Consider the following 10,875-nt stretch of genomic DNA (forward strand, 5'->3'; position numbering starts at 1 on the left):
CATGCCAAAATGAAGGAAGGGATTAGCCTTAACATACCTGAGTCGATTCTCTTGACAATCCCTTTAACACGCGTTGATTGCGACAACACGTAACGATGGATCAAAGTAGGGGAAAATTCGTATGATATTCTTGAGAAAGATTGTACCGTACTCCCTTAAAATTGCAAAATATCACATTGCTAAGGTGCTAAGAAATCTCGTTGGAATTTTTGTTTCAAGAGATTCACGTTACTGCTACATGAATTTTTGTTTCAAGAAATTTCGTTAGATTCACATTGCTAACGTTGGAATCCTTGAATGAATTGGTTGAAGATGTTATGAAAAATCCTCACGTTACTTAAGAATGGATGTATGATTCTCATGTTCTTAAGACTTACAATGGCTCTCTTTTAATAAATGGATATGCGACTCATGTTCATAAGACTTACCAAATCTCACATCTCTAATCTTGCCACATATATAATGACTTAAGAGTCACAATTCTTGGGGTAGCTGCTGCCACGTGGGGGAGGGTCTAACCTTATCCAATTCTTTAATTAATCACCCAATAATTCCTTAATTAACTAGGTAATTTCCCATTACCCAATAATTGACCAATTGCTCACATAATTAAGAATTATCTCAAATTACTTAAAATACTACTCACTTTTAACACACTTTATACACCTTATAATTATGGTCATGTGGTACCTTGTATGGCACTAGTCCATAAATACGGGGTATTATAGCTTGGACCGTAGTTTATTCCAAATTGCCAAACTTCGACGAAACTCATTTCCTTCGATTGGCTTACCTTTTCTCCTTCACGAATTTACTCACCACGTGTTTGAAATAGCATAATGCTTATAATCTCCAAATAATCTTATCCTTGAACTGAGATCAATTATCTTACGACAATTTCACGTATAATACTATAGGGTGTAACATCGTCGTAATATAATACTGTGGAGTGTAACATCATCATAATGTAATACTGCAGGGCGTAATATTGACGTAATACTGTGGGCGTAACAATTATGAACACCTTCCAGCACAATTGTGTATCGAAAGATGCTATCTATTTAAGGACATTCCCTTTTTCACTGAGGGAAGATGCTAAGCACTGGTTGCAGAGTTTGCCGACTGGGTCAATTCAAACTTGGGAAGACATGACAAAGAAGTTCCTTACAAAATATTTTTCAGCTGCATAAACAAGGAAAATTCGAAGAGAAATCCACAACTTCGAGTAGAAAGAGACAGAAATGGTGTTTGAAGCGTGGGAAAGATTTAAGGATACTGTGAGAAGATGTCAACATCATAGAGTAGACTTGTGGAGCTCAAGATTTTCAAAATTAGCAGAGGTAGAAATATCATTCTCCATAGTCTAATCAGTCTAGCATGGAAGATCCGATGAAAGCCTTTATTATTAAGACAAATGAGAGGCTTGAAACTCATGGCACAACTATTAGAGAACATGGTACAACCATTCAAAACTTGGAAAGACAGGTGGGGCAACTAGCTAATCTATTATCTGTGATGGTTCCAAAAACTCTCCCTACTGATACTGAGAGAAATCCAAAAGAGACAATATTTGTTGTGTCTTTGAGGAATGGGCACGAATTGGAGGATCCCATAGAAAAGCAAAATGATGAGTTAATTGAAGGACATGTGGAGATTGTGGAGGAGCAGAAAAATGATAACATTCAAAAAGGTGTAGGGATGGTAGATGATGGTCTGACGAAGAAGGGGAAGACTAGAGCTCAGAAGAAGAAGAAGAAAGATGAGAATGCAACAAATGTGGAGACTGAAGAAAGCAAATACATGCCTACTCTACCTTTACCGCAGAAGCAGAGAAGAGAGAAACTGGACAAACAATTAGGGCGCTTTCTAGAAGTGCTCAAGCAGGTGCATCTGAATATACCTTTCATAGAAGTTCTCTCACAGATGCCAGCTTATGCTAAATTTTTAAAGGAGATATTGTCTAAAAAGCAAAAAGTGGAAGAGACATCGGATATCAAGCTCACAGAGCATTGTAGTGCCATTCTTCAGAACAAACTCCCTCAAAAGTGTGGAGATCTAGGGAGTTTCACTATACCTTGCTCTTTAGGAAGTACTAAGTTTGAAAAATCTTTGTGTGATTCAGGTGCTTCTATTAATCTTATGCCTTTGTCTATTTTCAGGAAATTTGTGGGAGAGATTGGAGAAATCAAGTCGATACCTGTGTCCTCGCAGCTGGCGGATCAAACCACAATCATACCTGAAGGAATAGTGGAAGATGTGCTAGTTAAGGTGGACAAGTTTGTGTTCCCTGTGGACTTCATTGTGGTGAACATGGAGGAGAATAGGGAGATCCCTCTGATTTTAGGAAGACCCTTTTTGGCTACGGGTAGAGTAATTCTGGATATTCAGGAAAGGCAGCTCATGCTCAGAGTATGGTTGATCTTTAAGATGGAAGGAGCAAAAGGGGATCCTAAAGGAGCAACTTGGAGAGTGTAAAACAAATAAGTGTGGGGTGTACTAAAAAAGCCGAAAAGAAGCTCTCGGCATGAATGTGTGCATTGGGTCGGGCGTGCAAAGGAGACCCCGACTTCGATTCAGACCCCGACTAGATGAGTCAAGGAAGTCTCCTTTACCTCTTACTTTTTATTTGTGTGTCATTAGGACATGGCACACTTTAAAATGTTGGGTGGTGGATGTAAATATGTATATGTGTGATTGTTTTCGTTGATTTGTTTTTTACTTTTCCGGATGATGGATTTCCTCGGTTGTCTTCTTGGGGGATTAAAGTCGAAGAAAAAAATTTTTAGCCGTTTATTTTTGTTTTATTTTCTTAGGTAGTGTAACAATTCCCCCTTAGTTTTTCTTTATGCCGCGGTTCATTTTCAAGGGTTTTGTTTGAACCGGATGTAGTTAGTTTTTCTTTTATTAGGAATAGTGAAGTCTTGTGCTATATATTAAATAGAGATGACGTTTCGCGACTTTGTTGTGCCTTGAGAGTGGTGAGTGCGTTAGATGTGAAACCTAGACTCAGTTCTTGACTCATGTATAAGTGCCTTAAATTGGTTGATTGTGACTTTTCTTAACTGCTTTGACTAGAGAGTTGGGATAGGTCCGATCCTAAGTGAGTTATGTGCCAATCTATGAGTGAGGTTTTATTGGTATTCTGTGCATGTCAGTTGATATCTAGAACTTGCCCCGTGTGTTTGCAAAGCGAAATAACAGTCTCGTTCAGTCTAGGAAGTGATATAGGTAATTCTTTATTGAGCCATTTATATGCTTTTACCCACCTAATTAATGTATATCTTAGTTAGCCCCATTGAGTCAGCATTCCTATTTCTTTGGCAACCACACTACAAGCCTAACCCCTTTTGTTTGAATTGACTATTTGTTTGAACCTTTTACCTATCTTGAGCACTTGAATTTGTTATGAGCTTGTAAAAGCTAAGTTGAGGTATGGTCCGATTTTTTCAGTGGAACTAGTGAAAAAGGAGAAAGGTGCATTATTTGAAATAATTATAAGAGCCACTTGTAGAGAATTGAAAGGAAGAAAAAAGTGAGTTTGCTTGAAAAGAAACAAAATCAGAACTTAGAAAAGAAAAAAAAGGATTTCGTGCTAGTGGTAGTTCTCATCTTATTTGTGCTTAAAGAAATTGGGAGCTTGATGTTGTTAAATTGTGAAGGTTGGGGTTTGGTTCAATATAAGTGTGGTGTTTGAATTGTTAATGTATATGTATTAAAGTGCTTAGGGAGGTGTAGTCACTATTATTTATATGTATTCTACCTGTCCCGCAGCCTACATTACAACCAATTAAAGTCCTACTTGATCCTTGACTGAATGAGCTCAAATTAGTAGAGTATTACACTACAGGCAAGCCTACCGTACGTTTTCTGTGGTGCATGAATTTTATTTCTAAGAGTGAGTTAATTCTTTCTATCTTGAGTTCCTAATTGTTCTTGAACTTTATTGTGTATGGAACTACTCTCTATTGATTGTGTGAGGGCACATGACTTGTGAAGGAAAGGTAATGTCTTTGGCCTTTGTGTTAGAGTAAGTGAGCAGGGTTTTGAAGAAAATATGTGGCGCTTGTTAGTAGAGTCTTGAGGCTAAGTTGTTTGATGAAAATGTCGTCTCTATGTGAAGTGTAGTTTGATTGCTCGGGGACGAACAACGGTTTAAGTGTGGGGTGTTGATGGTAGGCCAGGAACTCATGTATTTAGTTATATTTTACACTCTAATTACTACACTTTGATTGTATTTGAGCCTAATTGTTAGTACTTTGTACTTATTACGTGCGTTATACTATGTAGGATGTGACTTCGAGTGGAGAAACAAGTTTGGAGCTAAAGTGGATGATTTGGATCTTTGAAGTCTAAGTAGAAGCCCAAGAAATTAAGTTGGGATCATGTTCGAGGGTTGAGGACCAAGTCTGGATGTCAAAAAGTGAGAAAAAAGGATTACTCTGAGAAACATACACTACCGCGTCGTGCCATGCTCCGCGAGGCACAGGGCGATAGTGCAAAATTCCTACAGAATGTAAAAATTAACTCTCTGAACTTCTCTACAGGCGCACCATGTGGGGCGGCGCGCTATGCACCGCGTATGTGAAAATTCTATAGAGTATTTCTCCTACTTCGTCTTGGAAAGGATAATTTCATCCGGGCTCGTTCCTACATGGTATAAATACACCAAAAATACGTTTTTAGAGGACTTTTGACCTTGGAAGATTTGGGAGATCATTGGAGGCTACAAGATACGAGATTTCATCATCTTTCCATCAATTCAATACGGGAGTTTGGATTGTAATGATTAGATTGATGCTTTCTCACTCTTTAATTATATTTGTGATGACTTCCTCCATAATTATGGAGTAGTTTACCTTAGGGTTTGACATGATTTGGTGACTTGGTTGTTGTTTATGGATTTGATTACTATTTTATTGCTTGAGTTTATTGGAGAAGATTTAATAGGGTTGTGAATTTATTCTTTAGAGTGCTTAAGCGAAAGAGGAATATCTTTTTGAATATCATTTCAGTATCTGCATTAGTTTATTTTGGTGATTCTTCGAAGTAATCGAGAGAGCTTCTAAGTTACCGTTTAAATTAAGATTGAGAAATATTCGCGAGAATTTTCTCTTAGATCTATCCTACCAATAGATTCTTGCAAGTTTCACCGCACCTCACATTAGTTTATTTGAAAGATTTAGATTTAATCGAGAGAGGAGTCTGAATCAGAAGTATATGCTAATCACCCACTGAATTCATGAGAATCGATAGATTCTCAAGATTGAAATATAAAAGTATCATATTCAGAATAACAATCTTGTACCTATCATGTCAAAACCCTTATTTCTCACATTCATAAGAAACCAACTCTGCTAATCTCTAGTTTTTTGTAGTCAATTGTCAATTGCTTTACTTTATTAATTAATCATAGTCCGTAATCATTCTAAATCAAGTTTTGATCATCCTGAATAGCAGTTAAACTAGAAATTACTAGAGCATTGTTTAAATCCAATCCTTGTGGAGATGATAAAGTATCAATTTCGTGTTGTGTTTTGCGCTCGTCATATAGTTTAATTTTTTGCTTTCTTTTTCTTTTGTTATTTTCTTTTTGTATTTTTGCACTTGTGCTACTTGGCACGTTTGATAAATAAAAGTGCTTTTCATTTATGCATTGCGCAAAGTTTACATTTATGCGTCGAATTATGCAAGGCTTCGGGTGCATTTTCCCGATAGCATGTGGGTTCCGGGCATAAAATCTTCCGGAACTAACCCTTTTCTATGAGGGTTTCATAAGAGAGGGCCCTCTTATGTTTACGGTGCTCTTAAAGAGAACGTCTTCTATTCATTCCGGCACTAGCATTTGAAGCACTTGATTAACTTTCAAATGATAAAATCAATTCATTGTTTGGACAAGAAACAAGATAAAAATAAAAGGACTTTATTCTATTCCTTCTATCTTCAAAAGCACATAAGCATTCGTTTTGCTAAAAGAAAAGAGATTGCCATAATATGTGGCTAATTTGTACAACTTGTTTCTACGGGGCTGGCTGTGCAGTCCCCGGTCCCGATGAGGCATATTTGTTACCGAACTTCATAGTCCCAATTTCTGTAGCATTCGGGTTGTCGTATTCTCATATCTTTCCCCTCAGTGTTCGAATATGAAGAATGCGAATTGGAACACTAGAAGTCTTTCTTCTTTGAGGATTCCACTAGTTAATGGTTGGATAATCGTTGGTTCGGTAGCAAGCTTCGTTTCCCGTTAGGAACTTTGCTACCGAGCCAAAAATTATCTAACCACCCCAGTGGCTTGTAGTGAAGGAGCACTCATGAACGGTTGAATAGCCTTTGATCCGATAGAAAGCTTCGTTTCCCATTAGGAATATTGCTATCGATCCAAAGACTATCTAACCATCTCGCAGTGGCTTGTCATTTTTATGCCTTGTCATTTAAATGTCTTATTTCTGCCGATAACATTTCCTTCGTAGTATACTTTCTGTTGCTTCCTCGTTAAAACTTTTCCAGAAAAACCCAATTGGGACAAAAACTGGACGAAGGGAAAAAAGGTACAGCACATAGTTTCAGTATAAGCGGTGCTCATCATCAATAATACTTTTTGAGGTGGGTCACATTCCAGTTGCTTGGCAATTTTACCCCGTCTTGGTTTTTCCAGTTCATATTATCCTTTCTTGGTGACAGCAGAAAACTGGTAGGGGCCTTCCCACATCGGACCTAGCTTTCCTGCGTTGAGATCTCGAGTATTTTGAGTCACTTTTCTTAAAACCAAGTCTCGCACTTTGAAATAACGGAGATTGGCTCTTCGATTATAGTATCTTTCCATTCTTTGTTTCTGGGCCACCATCCTTATGTGTGCCAAGTCCATGCGTTCGTCAAGCAGCTCCAATTTGATTTGCAATGCTTCATTGTTTGTTTCTTCGTCCGCCCGAAAGTACCTCAAGGTAAGTTCTCCTACTTCCACCGGGATCAGAGCTTCTTCTCCATATACGAGAGAGAAAGGTGTCTCTCTCGTGCTTGACTTGGTCGATGTCCGGTATGCCATAACACTCCTGGTAACTCTTCGGGACACTTACCTTTGGCTGCTTCCAATCTCTTTTTGAGGTTTTGAATGATAACATTATTTTGTCAATTACGCTTGGCCATTTGTGCTCGGATGGTATGGTGAAGATGTGATTCTTTTGATTTTCAAGTCTTCAAAGATTTTTTGACCTTTGCGCCTATGTACTGTGGCCCGTTGTCGCATGCAATCTCCCTTGGTATTCTGAACCGGCAAATTATGTTCTCCCACAGAAAATCGACCAATTTGCGCTCGCTGTTTATCTTGTAAGGACCTACTTCCACCCACTTAGAGAAGTAATCAGGTCAAATCAAAAGAAACCATACATTACCGGGAGCCGGTGGCAGCAGACCGACTATGACCATCCCCCATTTCATGAATAGCCATGGCGATAATAGCGAATACAATAGCTCTGCCGGTTGGTGTACTAACGGTGCATGGCGTTAACACTTGTCACATTTTTGAATGAACGCCTTAGCGCCTTGTTCCATCCGGGGCCAGTAGTATCCTGCCCTAACTAATTTTAACACCAACGAGTCTGCACTTGAATGATTTCCACAGATTCTTTCGTGAACCTCTCTCATGACGTAATTAGCCTCGGAGGCTCCTAAACATCGGGCCAACGGGCCTTAGAATGACCTTCTATACAAGTGTCCTCCTAAGGAGCTATAACGAGCGCTTTGGTGCAGAGTGCCCGGGATGCTTTTGGGTCTTCGGGAAGTTTGTCGTGCTCAAGGTAGTCGATGATTTAATTTCTCCAGTCCCAGACCAAGTTGGTCGCATTTAATTCATAATAACCGTCCACATCCAATACCGAGTGCATGAGCTGTATGACCGTACCGGAATTTGAACCTTTCATTTATATGGACGAACCCAAATTGGCCAATGCATCTGCTTATGTGTTTTCTTCTCTTGGTATGTGGGTGATTGACCATTCCCTGAACACTGCGAGTAGAGTTGGAAATTTCACCACATATTGCTGCATGCGTTTCTCCTTGGTGTCGAAGATTCCATATACCTGATTTACCACCAGGTAGGAATCACATTTGATTTCAATGACCTCGGAGTCTAGTCCCCGGACCAGTTCAAGTCCTGCAATCAAAGCCTCATATTCGGCTTCATTGTTAGTCAAGGGAACAATTATTATGGCCTGCCTCAGGATTTCTCCCGAGGGAATAAGTAAGACTACCCCGAGCCCAGACCCTTTCAAGTTGGAAGCTCTGTCCATGAACAAGCTCCAAACTCCTGATGTCGTTTACGACACCATTACCGTTTCTTTGGTGGCAAAAGGCAGCAGACGGGGAATGAAATCGGCCACGAAGCCGGTCAAAACTGTGATTTGATCACAGTCCTTGGTTTATACTCTATGTCAAATTCACTAATTTCGACTGCCCACTTGGCCAGTCGACCTGACAATTAAGGTTTGTGAAGGACATTCCGCACGGGAAAAGCTATCACCACGACTATCGGGTGGCATTGAAAGTAAGGCCTAAGCTTTCGAGCGGCGACTACGAGAGCTAATTCCAAATTTTCGAGGTGAGAATAATGAGTTTCCACTCCACTTAAAATTTTACTAACATAATAGATAGGATATTGCACACCTTCGTCTTCCCGGACTAGAACGACACTTACCGCTACCTCCTAGACCGCTAAGTAAATTAGTAACTATTCACCTTCTTCTGGTTTTGATAGTAACGGAGGGCTTGATAAATACCGTTTCAGGTCCTTTACGACATGTTGGCATTCCGGAGTCCATTCAAAGTTATTGTTTTTCTTCTTTAGAAGTGAGAAGAAGTGATGGCATTTTTTTGACGACCGAGAAACGCTTAGAGTGGCCAGTCTTTCGGTTAGCCTTTGGACTTCTTTTACGTTTGTCAGCTGGTCTGGAATGTCCTCGATGGCTTTAATCTTGTCGGTATTGACTTCGATTCCCCTTTTGTGACACCAGGATACCCAAAATTTTCCTGGAGCTGACTCCGAATGCACACTTTTCGGGGTTAAGTTTCAAGTTGTGCTTCCTTAGGATGTCAAAGGTTGTTGGAGGTATTTCAGATGGTCGCCTATGTTTAAAGACATAACCAGCATATCATCTATGTAAACTTCCATTGTTTTACCTATTTGCTTTTCGAACATTTTGTTCACGAGCCTCTAATAAGTGGCTCCGGCGTTCTTAAGCCCGAAAGGCATCACATTGTAGCAATATGTGTCAAAGTTTGTTATGAATGAAGTTTTTTCCAGATCCTCTGTGTTCATTTTGATTTGGTTTTACCCAAAATAGGCATCAAGCAAACTCATCTACTTATGCCTGACCGTTGCATCAATCATTTGATCAATGTTTGGGAATGGGAACGAGTCTTTTGGGCACGCCTTATTCAGATCCTTATAATCTACACACATGCAAAATTTATTATTCTTTTTTGGAACTACTACTACGTTATCTAGCTAGTCAGGATACTTTACCTCACGGATTGAACCGATATCAAGCAATCGAATTACCTCTTCTTTGAAAAACCTATTTTTGACCTCAGTGATCGGGCGCTTCTTTTGCCTTACCGGAGGGATGCTGGGGTCCAGGTTTAACTTGTTCATGGCCACCTATAGTGGGATACCTGTCATATCCGTGTGTGACCATGCAAAACAATCAATATTAGTTTTAAGAAATTCTATAAATCCTGACATGAGCTTGGGGTTTAATCATGTCCCTAAGTGGAACTTCCTCTCTAGGAACTTTTCGAACAATGCAACTTGTTTGAGTTCTTCCACCATGGATTTGGTTGCGTTTGTTTCTTTCATTACTTAGAAATACCTTGGTACCTGGTAGGATTCCGACGACTTCTCCCATTTGTCGTCTTCGTTTAGTTCGGGAGCGGGTGTCGGTTCCTGTAATTGCTATACCGTGTGTTCATTTCCTTTACTACTGGAAATCGGGATCGCGTTCATCTCCCTCGCCTCCAGTTGATCTCCTCTTATATGTTTGATTCATTCTGGAGTTAGGAATTTCAGAAGTTGATGATATGTTGATGGCACAACCTTCATCTCGTGTAGCCATAGTCTGCCAAGAATTATGTTGTAGCCCATATCGTCTTCTACTACTTCAAACAAGGTAGTCTTCATGACCCCTTCGGCATTTGTGGGTAGCAGTATCTCCCTTCGGGTATTCACACTTGCTAAGTTGAACCCGGCGAGGAGCTTTGTGGCCGGAATGATGCTTCTGGTTAGCTTGGCTTGCTCCAGCACTCTACATTGAATGATATTGGCTGAACTTCCTAGGTCCACCAAAACACGTTTAATTTTAATATCTAGAACATTAAGAGAAATTACCAGGGCATCATTGTGCGGCAGTAGAAGTCCATCAGCGTCCTCTTCTGTGAATGTGATGTCATCCTCGGTGACTTCCCGAAGTCTCTTGTTATGAGTCACTGACACCTTGGTCTTTTTTGCTGCCGAGAAGGTCACAAGGTTGATCTCGTTTCCCCCGAAAATCATGTTGATGGTTTTTCGGGAAGGGTTATCACCTATCTTCGAGGGCTGTACATTATCCTAGTTGCAACCATAATTATTTTTGGCTTGATCGCTTAAGAACTCTCTGAGATGGCCAGTTGTCAACGTCACCACCTCATCGCGCATATGACGGCAGTCCCCAGTCCGGTGGCCATTAGTTCCATGATACTCACACCATAGATTGGGATCCCTCTGGCTGGGATTAGATCTCATCGGCCTCGGGAACCATGCTTCTTTGATGTTCCTCATCGCTGATACCAGCTCCACTATGCTGACACTGAAATTGTACTCGGATAGTCTAGTATAGGTGGAATCCTGGG

General features: G+C 40.1%; 2 protein-coding genes across 2 annotated transcripts; one reads left to right on the forward strand and one right to left on the reverse strand.

Annotated features, from left to right (window-relative positions):
- Window positions 1–1,377: 1,377 nt before the first annotated feature.
- LOC104094229 (uncharacterized) lies at window positions 1,378–2,475 on the forward strand. Its single transcript, XM_070189382.1, has one exon. The coding sequence runs from the start codon at window positions 1,378–1,380 to the stop codon at window positions 2,473–2,475; it is 1,098 nt and encodes a 365-aa protein (XP_070045483.1).
- A 7,558-nt stretch (window positions 2,476–10,033) lies between these two features.
- On the reverse strand, window positions 10,034–10,540 carry LOC138901606 (uncharacterized). The gene has a single exon (XM_070189383.1). The coding sequence runs from the start codon at window positions 10,538–10,540 to the stop codon at window positions 10,034–10,036; it is 507 nt and encodes a 168-aa protein (XP_070045484.1).
- Between the last annotated feature and the right edge of the window lie 335 nt (window positions 10,541–10,875).

Source organism: Nicotiana tomentosiformis, chromosome 11, assembly GCF_000390325.3.
Source record: "Nicotiana tomentosiformis chromosome 11, ASM39032v3, whole genome shotgun sequence".
NCBI lineage: Eukaryota > Viridiplantae > Streptophyta > Magnoliopsida > Solanales > Solanaceae > Nicotiana > Nicotiana tomentosiformis.

What these genes read in the sequence shown, in the direction of transcription:
- LOC104094229 (XM_070189382.1), top strand. Translation starts at nt 1,378, where the DNA reads ATGGAAGATCCGATGAAAGCCTTTATTATTAAGACAAATGAGAGGCTT.
- LOC138901606 (XM_070189383.1), bottom strand. Translation starts at nt 10,540, where the DNA reads ATGATTTTCGGGGGAAACGAGATCAACCTTGTGACCTTCTCGGCAGCA.